At 54.0% G+C, this 13,374-nt stretch overlaps 1 protein-coding gene across 1 annotated transcript; it reads left to right on the plus strand.

The window, feature by feature from the left end:
- The first annotated feature begins 7,945 nt into the window (after positions 1 to 7,945).
- On the plus strand, positions 7,946 to 10,858 carry LOC127001141 (uncharacterized). Its single transcript, XM_050865344.1, has 2 exons — positions 7,946 to 8,780; positions 8,826 to 10,858. Exons 1-2 carry the CDS (start codon positions 8,544 to 8,546, stop codon positions 10,842 to 10,844), a joined length of 2,256 nt encoding a protein of 751 aa, XP_050721301.1. The 5' UTR covers positions 7,946 to 8,543; the 3' UTR covers positions 10,845 to 10,858.
- The last annotated feature ends 2,516 nt before the right edge of the window (positions 10,859 to 13,374 follow it).

Raw genomic sequence — 13,374 nt, forward strand, 5'->3', positions numbered from 1 at the left:
CATCTTTGATCCTAGAATCTAGAGTCCGGGTTGATAGGTGGTCTTCTGGACAGCATGTGGGCAGTTCTAAGCCACTCGGCGGCGGCTGAAAAATCCCAGCTTGGTGGCACCGGGCGGGGATTGAACTCGCGTCCTCCTGAACACGGGGCCGTTACTTTGAAGACTCAGCCACCGTGTTCTTATCTTCTATAAATAAGTATGAGACAAGAGGCAACCTAAATTAGAGGCAAGTTTAGTGTGTGTATCACTGAGGGCTGAGGTGGAGGGCTACTGACCTGCTGGGGGGTTAGAGGCAGTTCTCAGCCTGTGTCTGCGAGCCCGGGCAGGCCGAGGGGCGTCTTCTGTGTCTGACAGGAAGCTCAAGTCTCCTTGGGCTGAGGGAACCACCAGCACCTGTGTGGGATGAACATAATTTGGAGTTAATCCCTTGACTGCAGATTTCCTACAAGACATCACCAAGGTATACAGGAGTGTAAGAAAAAGTGGCTGCTACAATTCAGTGAAGAAAAATGTAGAGTCCTGCACCTTGGAAGGGGAAATCCAGCATCCCAATACCACATGGCAAACACTCCACTATCCACCACAGAGGCAAAGAAAGACCTATAGCATATGTTGCCAGGCTACCAGTGAAGGCGAAATCCGTGCCAATCGCAGCGGACGGGTTAATGGCAGTACAAAACAGGATTGAGTTTGTACAAAGACAACTGACATGAGGATGCGATGCCTTGATACGTGATTCACCGAGGGCAACAACTCTGATCCATTATGAGAGCTTCAACTGTTACCCATTATCATCACTACAGTGCCAACACTTATGACATTAATTATTCTATATTTTGAGGCAAAGCAAACAGCGTCCTTAGCACCACTAAATGAAAACAGATAAAATCAAAATCACTGTCTTTTCTACTGCTCACCAAACCCTCGATAACAGACCAACCTTTGCAGCGTCACCGTATTTCTCTGTGTCGTCGTTCCCCTCCTGCGGCAGCTTGCTGAGGTAGGGTGACGGCACCGGCCCGTGGGTGACAGGTGTGCTGGCTTACACTGCCTTACAGGCTTGGCCCCAGAAAAAGTGAGTTCAAGGCAGTGGTATCAGTTATATTGCTACCACACTGATAGGCCTGAGCGCTTGTCAACGCGTTCACACAGAACCCGAGGGTCATATTCTTAAACATTTAGGCGTCGAAGCAAACATAATCTGGCACGGTTTTCGTGGGAGTTTTGGGCATTTCCACGGGTAGTTTGATGACCCTTCTTCTGTAGGCTGCCGTGAACCTAAGAAAACAGTTATCAGAACCCGTCTGATCTCCTTTCCGGCCTTTGGAAGTAGTTGACGTGAGAGGCGGAAACGTCGGGGAATACCGACCTGCTAGAGAGGAAAGGTGTCATAGTAAGAACTGACAGTATTGTTACGCCACCCCCCACCACACACCATCCACGGGCAGGCAGGCGGCGTGATCCCCAGAACAACCACACGGGCACCGGTCATTGACAACGGCCCACTCAGATCGCCGAGGGAAGGGGGCACGAGGCAGAGCACAAAGGATACACGTTCAACACTAATATCTAGTTTAATGACAGGTTCCTCACACAGTACAGCTACCATCTCATCACATTACACATGCAATCATACACATACAGCACATTCGTAACAGTATGTTCTGAGCGAGGCAGTGACCAAAGCACTGAATAGATAGACGCATTACTTGTAGCTCTCCTGGAAAGGTTAACTTCTGTTTTGTTGATTTGGTTGTAACATCTACGGTAAAATTTTTAAGACAAACTGTGATTACCCGCACGTCACACTGGCCCTGTGTCCCGAGGTAATGGTTCTTCCCCGCTGCAGGCTCTGGGGCCAGCGAGATTGTGATGAGCGCGGCTATAACGCGTCCCCATTGTACCTCTATCTTACAAGGCTGAGGGCAAGGCTGAGGGTGAGGGAGTGTCGAGTAATTACCAAACACTCATTTGTAAAGGTTGTCTCTGTGGACAACATTTAAAGATTCCCGTTGATGGAAACATAAAACTTTCATTCATGAGCGCTGTAGTTACAAACCATTTTCTTTTATTAATATATTTTAAGGAAAGATTGTATTTCAACCCAATAGAAAAGGAAAAAACAAAAAACAAACAGGAGCTATACAGTCTGTATATGGGGTAAGCGCTTAGGGCTAGGGGAAGTAACTCGTGAGGGAACCCATAGTGCCCATACAGTAACTACTAGGTGTTATCCGTTTTCCTTTACATTGATTGAGTTATTATTTCTCAAAATGTGGTATAAGTTGGAAAATATTTTCTTTAATCCTGAGCTCCTCATAGTTGCAACAGTGAACAAAGATTACAGCGTATTGTTGTGTTGGAAGCTTTCCCCGGCGTCCATGGGCCTCTAGAAGGCTCCGGGAGGAGCGAGCAGGGGGGCGGGGAGCAAGGCCCCGCCCGCGCTCCGCGGGGCTCGCGGCCAGGCGCCAGGCGGGAAGTGTTGCCAACTCGCACATATTTTTGCTACATGTTCTTGTATGATCTAAAATATACTGTAACATTCTAGACTGTACTGTTCTGGATATATATATAGAAGAAGAGGGCGAGAGGGGACAGTCCCAGTCGTAGTAAGCTAGTGGTAAGTGAAGAGTCAGAGTGAAGTGTACTACTAAGGAGGAATATTAAACTACAGAAGCTGTGCAAAGTGTTTACATATCTCCCTCCCACGGAGTCTCCTGACGGCGACACGGAACCCAAGTAACACGTCCGGCATAACAGTATATTCGATCATACAAGAATGAACATGTAGGAAAAATCTGGGTGAGTTGGCAACATTTCCCGCCTGGCGCCTGACCATGCCCCGCGGGGCGCGGGCAGGGCCTTGCTCCCCGCCCCCCTGGTCGCTCCTCCCGGAGTCTTCCAGAGGCCCATAGATCTCGGGGAAAGCTTCCAGCACAACACTATCCTCCCCTCTTGATCGTCCCAATCACACACTTAACTATATACTGTTATGCCGGACGTGTTACTTGGGTTCCGTGTCGCCGTCAGGAGACTCCGTGGGAGGGAGATATGTAAACACTTTGCACAGCTTCTGTAGTTTAATATTCTTCCTCAGTAGTACACTTCACTCTGACTCTTCACTTACCACTAGCTTACTATGACTGGAACTGCCCTCCTCTCGCCCTCTTATCCTATATATATCCAGAACAGTACAGTCTAGAATGTTACAGTATATTTTAGATCATACAAGATCATGTAGCAAAAGTATGTGCGAGTCGGCAACACTTCCCGCCTGGCGCCTGGCCGCGCCCCGCGGGGCGCGGACGAGGCTTTGCTCCCCGCCCCCTTGCTCGCTCTTCCCGGAGCCTTCTAGAGCCCCATGGACGCCGGGGGAAGCTTCCAGCACAACAATACAAACATAAGAAAATTAATCAAAAACATAATAATCGTCGTATCGCCGTGGACGCCTGCGTTGTCTCTGTCTTCTATCCTCTGCCTCCTGCGCGTCTGTCTCCTGGTGTGCCTCGTCGTCGTCCGCTTCTTGGGGTGTCCCTGGAACATATCTGCTGAAGCGGGGAGGTTATCTCCCTCGGCTGAAAGGTCCAGAAGGCCTATGTCGTTGTCGACCTCCTCTCGGCCCTGGGCGTCCCTTGCGTTTTCGTCAGCTGCTGGGTGTCTGTAGTTGTTCCAGGTGTAGTTTCCCGGACCGTGGTACCTCCATACCCGGTTGACGTGGTCAACTTTCGGCTTGGTCCTTTCCGTTCTCCGGATTCGGTAAGTCACGTCGAAGAGGCGTTCTAGCAAAATATAAGGGCCTTCCCACGGGCTTTGTAACTTTGGAGACTCCTTTCTTCCTCTGCGGGTTGTAAAGCCAGACTTGGTCTCCTTCCTTGAAGTCAACGTGGCTTGCCCTCATATTGTAACCGCGCTTCATGGCCTCCCCGGAGAACTTCAAAGCACCACGGACTTGATGGTGCACCTCTTCCAGCCGTTCCTCTAGCTGACGGGCAAAACTGGAGGCGTCCCTGGGGAGGCTTTCCCCAGGAGGCCTTCCTGTCAGTAGGTCTACCGGCAATCGCAGCTTACGTCGAAACATCAGCTTTGCCGACGAATACCCCGTAGTCTCGTGGGCGGCAGACCTGTAGGCCATGAGGAGCGCAGGCAGCTTCTGATCCCATGAAGACTGGTCGTTGTTGCAGTATTTGGCCAACTCCTGGCCCAACATCCAATTAAACCTCTCCACCATTCCATCTGACTGTGGGTGCAGAGGGGTGGTCCGGGTCTTCTTGATACCCAGGAGCTTGCAGCACTCAGCAAGGACTGTTGACTCAAAATTCCTTCCCTGGTCGGAATGGAGCTTGTTAGGCACACCGAAGCGACAGAACTCCTCCACCAATACCTTAGCGATGGTAGTGGCTTCCTGGTCAGGGATGGCGTAGGCTTCCGGCCACTTGGTGAAGTAATCCATTGCGACGCAGATGTACACACACTCAAAAAACTATTGTTACACATTCAGCACGATACAAACTGACACCAAGGACGAAGCTCTTGAGAACAGGGTACTCATGTTGGTATCACTGCGTGTGTTGGGTGTGGGTTCACTTGCCTGAACCAAGTGAGCGGGACTCGTAAATGAAGCAGTAGAATTTGAGCTGGCACAGTAACGCTTCATGAAACACACAGGTGGAGTCTTAGTCGAACTTAATTGATCTGTGTTCTATGTAGCTATAATATTTTAGTGTTTGGGGTGATGAAATTATGCTTTAACACCCCACACAAGTGAAGAGTTAAAATTTCGTCCATTTAGGAGACAATATGATAAACACCTTGCGGTGATGAGTCACTCAGGATTCGGATATCAGAGTGAATCCCACTGACTGATCGCCACATACGGCTCCACTGAGCCTAGGAGGTTACGTAAAACTTAACAAACCCTTATGATAGATTTTTAGTGGATTTTAAACTTGACTTATCACCAAAATGGTAAGATAACGTTGGCATTGGTTTTACTAGTATAGCATGCACTACTCGAGTCACGGTATTCGCTTGTCTCGAAACAATCATTGAATGCACCCAATAAGATTAATTCTCTAATAATTCTCGGCGAGTCATTATACCAACATGTTAGACAAATTAACTCCTGCATGTAAGCTATCTAATAAATTACTCTTTTCCAGAGACGGCTAATTTCGGCAATTCAAAACGCCCGAGCCAAATTCATTATTTGTCGTAAAGTTACTACTTTTTAATAGGCAATGAGGCAGCATAAGAGAGAAGGGTAGCCCAGGAGTAGATTGAAACAACCTGTAGAAGTCCACTCAACTCTGTTTAGACTTTATCTTTCTTACCAGCAATGCTTTTAGCGCTGCAATTGGAAGGGTTTTTTTTTCAGATGCCCACAACTTGCTCATGAAAGAAAAGACACGTTCAATAGAAGCATTACTTCCAGGATGGCATATTATGAATTGAACTATATATCTGACATGCGTTGATGGTTGTTTTTGTCTTTGACATGGGAGAATACTTCTACCCACCGCTCTTACGTATATCATATTAGCATTACTGTTTATTAATTTGTGAATATATAAAGCATAAACAAGTGGCACTCAAATCACTCTGAATGTTATGGTGATATCTGGTGTCTCAGTGTCTCCCTTCCTCTCTATCTCTCCCTTACGGGGGTCCTGTCCTGCTCCCCCAAACAGAGCTGAGGTGGTGGGGGTGATCGCACTCTTACCAACCCTGCCGAGATTACCGGGTTGCTCAGTGTGAAATTCGTCGGACCGCACTGTAACGATAGTTTTTTGAGTGTTTGTACCTATTTCCGTTCGTCGTCAGAGGCAAGGGTCCTGCTATATCCACTGCCACCCGTTCCATTGGGGCTCCATCCTGGTATAGCTGCAAAGGGGCACGGTGACGCTTCTTGGGGCCCTTCTTTGCACAGCACACCTCACACGCGTGACACCATTCTTCCATATCCTTCCTCATAGTCATATCAACCCACTAGAGCCTTTGGCCCAGGCGACTCAGTCTTCTTTACCCCAAGGTGTCCGCTGGTGATGCTGTCGTGCATTTCTTTCAAGACGCCTTCCCGGGACTTCATAAGTAGCACCGTGGACCAATAATGGTCAAGACCATCATGAGAAACCCAGCGCCGCTGCAACGCCCCGTTGTCCATCCGCAGAGTGTCCCACTGAGTCAAGTAATTCTTGGTGGTAGGGCTTTCTCTCGAGATTACCTCCCATCCAAGTCGATCGCGTTGACGACTGACTCAGCCACTCCATAATTGGTCTCAGATCTCGGTCCTCCCGCTGCAGTTTTCCCAAGTCTTCCCATGGCACCTCCGTTGTCTGTTCCACTGTAGTGCGGCGGTACATATTCTGGACGCTTTCCCTCTGGAGGCAATGTTGACACTCAGGTAGGCAGGGGCGCCGGCTCAAGCTGTCCGCGTTACCGTGTGTTAGCCCAGATCGGTGCACAATAGTGTAGTGATGCTGCTCTCGTTTACCTATCCAGCGAGCAAGCTGCCATGGCCCTCAGGGTTTTTCAGTGACCCAGACTGGCACCTGGGTGTGCCTTGTGCGCCATGTTCTCAAGGTCGCATTGTCGAGCTGAGCAAGGACCTCCAGCGCCGCACCTTTCAGGCTAGTGGCCAGCTGAACTGCACACTCTTGGTCATCCCATCTATTCCGAGCTGCCAACAGCTAGCTCAAACTGAGCGCGGTAAGCCTCCCAGGAGACCTTGCCATCAAACTCCTGAGGCTTTTTTTCTAACAGGCGACCCCAGCAGACTCATGGGGCTGGCGGAACTTCTCGCGGGGGTAAACTCAGGCGAAACAGGGCTCAAACTACCCCGGACTTTTGTAGAAGCATCATATCTTGGGTACAGGTAGCCCCTGCAGGCACTGGATGTCCGTTTCCAGCCAAGCAGTCTTCAAGGGCCTTCACTCTGTCACTTAGCCTACGTCACAAACTGCCTGTTCTGTACGGTTCACCTTTCCCTGCACTTCTAATATTTCTTTGTGTGTCGTCTCCCGTATCACCTCCATCTCTTGTTGAAGATTTGTGTGTGTTTTCTCCATTTCTATCAGGCGTTGTCCTAACTTCGTGGTCACATCAGTCATTTCTCTTCGCACTGACTCACTTCCATCTTGTACTGCTTGTAGCTGTTGCTGTAATACCGTGAAGCGATCTTCTAGCTGTCCTTTGAGTTCTTGGAGTGTTCCTTCTTGTTAATTGTTGATGTGCTCTTTCTTGTTGTTCTAATTGAGTTCTTGGAGTGTTCCTTCTTGTTGTTGCTGCGATCTTTCTTGTTGTTCTTTGAATTTTTAGTGTGCTCTTTCTTGTTATTCTTCGAGTTCTTGGTGCGCTCTTTCTCGTTTTTCCCCCTGTAGTCTCAAGGCTTCCAAGAGTTCAGTCAACACGTCGTCCCTCTGGGCAGCTTGGGAACGAGTCTCCATGGCGAAAAACAAATGCCTACACTCCTGACGCCAAATGTTATGCCGGACGTGTTACTTAATTGGGTTCCGTGTCGCCGTCAGGATCGAGACTGTGGGAGGGAGATATGTAAAACACCTTGCACAGGTTCTGTAGTTAATATTCCTCCTTAGTACAATTATATTCACTTAGTATACTAGCTGACTATGACTTACTAGGACTGGGACTGACTACTCTCGCTCTCTTCTCATATATATATATATATATATATATATATATATATATATATATATATATATATATATATATATATATATATATATATATATATATACCGAACAGTACAATCTAGAACATTACAGTATATTCGATCATACAAGAATGAACATATGTAGCAAAAATATGTGCGAGTTGGCAACAGTTCCCGCCTGGCGCCTGACCGTGCCCCGCGGGGCGCGGACGAGGCCTTGCTCCCCGGCCGCCCCCCTGGTCGCTCCTCCCGGAGTCTTCCAGAGGCCCATAGACCCTGGGGGAAACTTCCAGCACAACAATAGTGTTACGAATGTGCTGTATGTGAATGCTTGTATGTGTAATGTGATGAAATTGTAGCACGAGGCAATGTTAGCTCAGCATGGTGCAACTCTACTTGTTGGGACAAGAGAGACAGGAGGGGGCCCGGGGCCGCCGGGCCGCCGGGCAGGAAGTGCTGAGTCGAGCAGTGGGGGAGCAAGGGTGGCTGAGGAGTGGTAGTTGAGAAGACGCGTGTCTGGGCTGAGAGAGAGCTGAGCTGCTCCGCTCGCGAGCTGTGTGCATCCGGTGTGCGTGTCTGCCGTGCCCCTGTACTGTGCCTGATTTGCTGTTCTGTGCCCTTGAAAGTTGCTGTACTGTGTGAGGAACCTGTCATTAAACTAGAACTTAGTGTTGAACGTGTATCCTTTGTGCCCTGCTTCGTTCTCTCCCCTCGGTGTGCGGTGTGGGCCGCTGTGAGTGACTGGTGCCCGTGTGGTTGTTCTGGTGGGGATCACGCCACCTGCCTGCCCGTGTATGGTGTGTGGTAGGGGGGGTGGCGTAACATTTGGTGTCAAAGGAGTGGGATAAGTGAACAGTGAAGCGCGCCGAGTGTCATGGCGTCCCCCAGTGATCGCCGTGAGGGTGAGGAGACGGGCAAGGCCGAGGCTGACCCGGGTGAGGTGAAGCCGGGCCAGATGGAATTGTTCGCTGCCATGCTGGCCAGTATGAGGCAGGATTTGGATCAGAGGGCAGACGAGAGGGCACGCGAGCAGGCTCGGAGGGCAGAAGAGAGGGCAGACGAGAGGGCACGCGAGCAGGCTCAGAGGGCAGAAGAGAGGGCTCGCGAGCAGGCTCAGAGGGCAGAAGAGAGGGCAGACGAGAGGGCACGCGAGCAGGCTCAGAGGGCAGAAGAGAGGGCTCGCGAGCAGGCTTTGAGGGCAGAAGAGAGGGCAGACGAGCAGGCCCGCCATCTTGCCGAGGTCCTCCAGAGCTGTTTCTCGTCGCTGAAGGTGGAAACCCAGCAGTACACCGACCAGGGCTGCGACAGCGCGAGGAGTGAACGGCTGGAGGAGGTGCGGACCCCGGAAGGCGAGGTCCGAGGCCTGAGGGAGGCGGAGAGGCAGCTGCGAGAGGTGGCACCGTCGCACGCGGAGGAAGAAGGCTCCGTTCTGGCAGGAAGCGCCGGGGCGGCGGTCCTGCAGGGGCCTATCTGGGGCTCCTGGCAAGGACTCCTGGAGCCTGGTAGCGTCGTGGCGGAACCAGTAGCTGCCGCAGGAGGTTGGGGAGCCCCCGCCTCGTTGCCTCCCTCACCCCCTCCCTCTCCTCCAAGCCAGCCGGCTCGCAGGTCACGTAGTCCGCTCTCTCTCCCATGGCAGCAGCGAGAGGTGGCAACGTGGTGCGGGGAGGAACAAGAAGCGTCACGTGTGCTGGCGGCGGGTGCACGGGTGGCGGACTGGCGGGGCTCCGCGTGGGGTCCCTGGCAAGGGCCCCTGAAGCCCGGTGGCGTCGTGGCGGAGCCGGTGGAGGCTGCAGGAGGCTGGGGAGCCGTCGGAGCCGCTCCCTTGGGTCCAGCTGGTGCTGGAGTCGGACCCATTAACCCTGCCTCGTTGCCTCTCTCACCGCCTCCCTCTCCGCCATGCCGGCCGGCTTGCAGCCCACGTGGTCCGCCCGCTCCTCTCTGCGGCCCCTCGGCCTCCCCGCGCTCAGGGAGGCTTAAGCCAGCGGAGCACGACGGGAAGTTGGCATGGGAGGCCCAGTACAAGATGCCAGCTGCTGCCCAGGGCTGGGGCGAGGATGAGAAGGCGCTGCAGCTGACAACAGCGCTACGGGGCTCAGTGGACGGGCCCGGCCGCTTGGTGGGGAGCGCCGAGAGGACCTTGGGGCGGCCTGACATGCTGGCCGCTACGCGACTCCAGGACGCGCCACAGAGGCTGTGTGGCGTCACGGGGCACTGCGTGCAGTCTGAGGGCCCAGTGGAGGCTCGTATCGGCGTAGGCAGCGCTGTGGAGCGCCGGCCGATGGACGTCGCCGATCGAGACGAGCCGTGCGTGCTGGGCCTCGACTACCTGACGCAGGGCGAGGCCTGTGCCGACCTTGGACGGGAGCTGGAGAGGCTGCGCGGACAGGCGCCTTTGCTCCCGAAGGTCGGCTGTGCAGAGGTAGTCGCGGCGGAGCGACTGCACCTTGCCCCGGGGACGGAGGCCAGGGTCCTGTGTTGCCGGTCGGATGCGATGCCAGCGGAAGGCACGGTGGAGTCCACGGAGGGCCTGCAGCTGCCTGATGGTGTGGCAGCCGGACGGAGTCTCGAAGGAGCGGGGGAGGAGTCAGTCACGGTGCTGGTGGCTAACTCCTCCGACGAGGCTCGGAAAGTACCCGCTGGTGCCAAGCTGGGCACCTGTGAAGAGGTGGAACAACTAGAGGAGCCGTCGGGGAGCGCGGAGTTGGCCGCTGTGAGGCCGCTGCCCGACTTCCTGGAGGATTCGATGCACCGGAGCGCCGCTCACCTGACGGAGGCGCAGACGAAGGTGCGCCACAACCTGGCTCGGTGCGCGGACGTGTTCAGCGGGGGTGGATTGGACCTGCTGGGCTGCACGGGGTTGTTGAATCACAACATCAGCACGGGAAATGGTGCGCCCACCAGGAGCCCGCACCGACGCGTCGTGCCGGCCAGGCGGGAGGAACTGCAGCGCGCCGTCAACGAGCTGGCGGCGCAGGGGGTGATGGAGCGGACAGACAGTCCGTGGCCCTCAGCAGTCGTCCGGGATATGAAGAAGGACGGCACGCAGCGCTTCTGTGAGGACTGCCGGGCGCTAAGGGACAAGACTGGCGAGGACTCTCACCCCCTGCCGTGGACCGACGACGCGCTGACGAGGGCCTTGGAGTTCGGGGCCTTGACGATGACCAGCGGCCTCTGAGCGGCCGCCCCGCCCTGCCATGACCTCCGGGGCCGGATGGCGAAGGTGAAGATGAAGGCAGCGTCGATGAAGGCGAGCCCGGAGGGCTTCCGTGGCTCGTGCGGGGGCTGTGGCAAGAGGGGGCATAGGTGCAGTCGGTGCCTGGGGGAGCGAAGGACGCGTTCCCTTGACCGGCCAAGCCCCGATGCCCACCAGCCTCGCTGCAAGGACTGTGGCCAGTCAGGCCACCGCTTGAGTGCCTGTCCCAGGCCCAGGGACGCGGCACGGGCGGGAAGCGCGGACGGGCTGGAGAAGGGAGTCGACTTCCAGCCGTCTCCCGCCCTCGGGCCCCGCCTTGAGTAAGCTGCCGCCGCCCGACCAGCGTGTTGCCAGTGGGAGGCTTAGCGGTTGTAGCCACGACGCGTGACAGTGGACACCGGGGGCTGAGGAGTGCTCGGCGCGGCCTGACCCGGGGTAGTGTGTGCTGCTGGAGGGGCCAGTGGAGGCTCGTATCGGCGTAGGCAGCGCTGTGGAGCGCCGGCCGATGGATGTCGCCGATCGAGACGAGCCGTGCTTGCTGGGCCTCGACTACCTGACGCAGGCCAGTAAGGCTCGTGGTGGCCTCGGACGGGAGCTGGAGAGGGTGACCGGAATGGTGCCCTTTGCTTCCAGGAGGTTTTCGAGCATGGCTGCGTGGGGAGGTAGTCACGGCTGAGCGAGGGCACCTTGCCCCGAGGGTGGAGGCCAGGAGCCGGTGTCGACTGTCCCGAGCGTCACGTGGAGTGGATGGCGTGGAAGAGCCCACTGAGGCCTGGCGGGTGGTCGACGGCGTGGCTGACAGGCGGAGCCCCTTGGGGGCGCGAGAAGAGATTGTGGAGGACAGACTGATTTATGTGTATTGCATGTATTTTTCTGTGTTCAATGTTTGGCCGGGCGCTCAGGCTACCGGTGGATTTGGCCACGGGGCGGCCTCCCGACGTGAGCTTGCCCACCGTCACCTCTGGCTTCGCAGCGGCACTGCAGGAAAGCCTGGCTGAGGTGCACCGACGCGTACGGGGCAAGCTCAAGGTGGGCAGGCCAGGCCATGAAATGAAGGAGACATACTGCCGGCGCAGGGATGGATGTGAGCCCCAGCAGCAGCGAAGGGGACGTGTCAGAAGTCGACCACGGGGCGAACGAGAACAGGGGCGGTGCTGGTGAAGCGGCAGATGTCAGTGACAACCCTGAGCAAGTACTTGGGGCCGACGACGCGGCTCTGGGTGCCACCGCCCGCATCCCAGCGGCGCCCTCGGCGAGAGAGGCGTCGGCCGGGATGGTTAAGAGACTTTATTTTTAGTGATGTCCCAGGGGACTGATTAGTTTGATTTATTTCATGTGTTTTGTTTGTTGAATGTTGGGGCAGCCGGGTCGACTGCCTTCTGAAGGGGGAGATAGTGTTACGAATGTGCTGTATGTGAATGCTTGTATGTGTAATGTGATGAAATTGTAGCACGAGGCAATGTTAGCTCAGCATGGTGCAACTCTACTTGTTGGGACAAGAGAGACAGGAGGGGGCCCGGGGCCGCCGGGCCGCCGGGCAGGAAGTGCTGAGTCGAGCAGTGGGGGAGCAAGGGTGGCTGAGGAGTGGTAGTTGAGAAGACGCGTGTCTGGGCTGAGAGAGAGCTGAGCTGCTCCGCTCGCGAGCTGTGTGCATCCGGTGTGCGTGTCTGCCGTGCCCCTGTACTGTGTCTGATTTGCTGTTCTGTGCCCTTGAAAGTTGCTGTACTGTGTGAGGAACCTGTCATTAAACTAGAACTTAGTGTTGAACGTGTATCCTTTGTGCCCTGCTTCGTTCTCTCCCCTCGGTGTGCGGTGTGGGCCGCTGTGAGTGACTGGTGCCCGTGTGGTTGTTCTGGTGGGGATCACGCCACCTGCCTGCCCGTGTATGGTGTGTGGTAGGGGGGGTGGCGTAACAATATGAATAATCGTAGCCTCTGTTTTTGACTCATGATGGCCTCCAAATTCTGTAATTAAAAACAAGAAAAAGTCAAAACTATAAAACGCAGCATCTTCCCTTCTTTCCCTTGCCTTATGTCATTCTCAGGTTCTTTTTAATGTGAAATGAAAAGAAAAGAAATATTTCTTTATACAACAGTACCATATCTCTGGGTTTCAAAGAACATTATATTCTATATTTTATTCTTCAAAATACATTCCTACGGGAACTTGACTGCTGTGTGCTGCGGTTATGCTACGCGTTGATTGGCCGATGAAAAGCGTTTGCTGGCGTTTGCTGACATTTGCCTTTAGGGCAAACATATCCCGGAGCACGTTTAATCTCATTTGCTTTTGTATGCTTCCGTTTGACTTGTCGGTGACAGTACTGAAAACGCCTTATAGCTGGTACCGGTACCTGCCCGCCAACAGTGTTGCCATTCTAGCGGTTGTCTAGCTAGATCTAGAGATTTTGGATCATGATCTAGCGGGGAAATTTGCCATCTAGCGGAAAAAATTCTAGTGAAAATGCCTATTTATGCATTTTTGGAGGGTAATTACTCCATTACTTAAACTC

This window comes from Eriocheir sinensis, chromosome 20 (assembly GCF_024679095.1).
Source record: "Eriocheir sinensis breed Jianghai 21 chromosome 20, ASM2467909v1, whole genome shotgun sequence".
NCBI lineage: Eukaryota > Metazoa > Arthropoda > Malacostraca > Decapoda > Varunidae > Eriocheir > Eriocheir sinensis.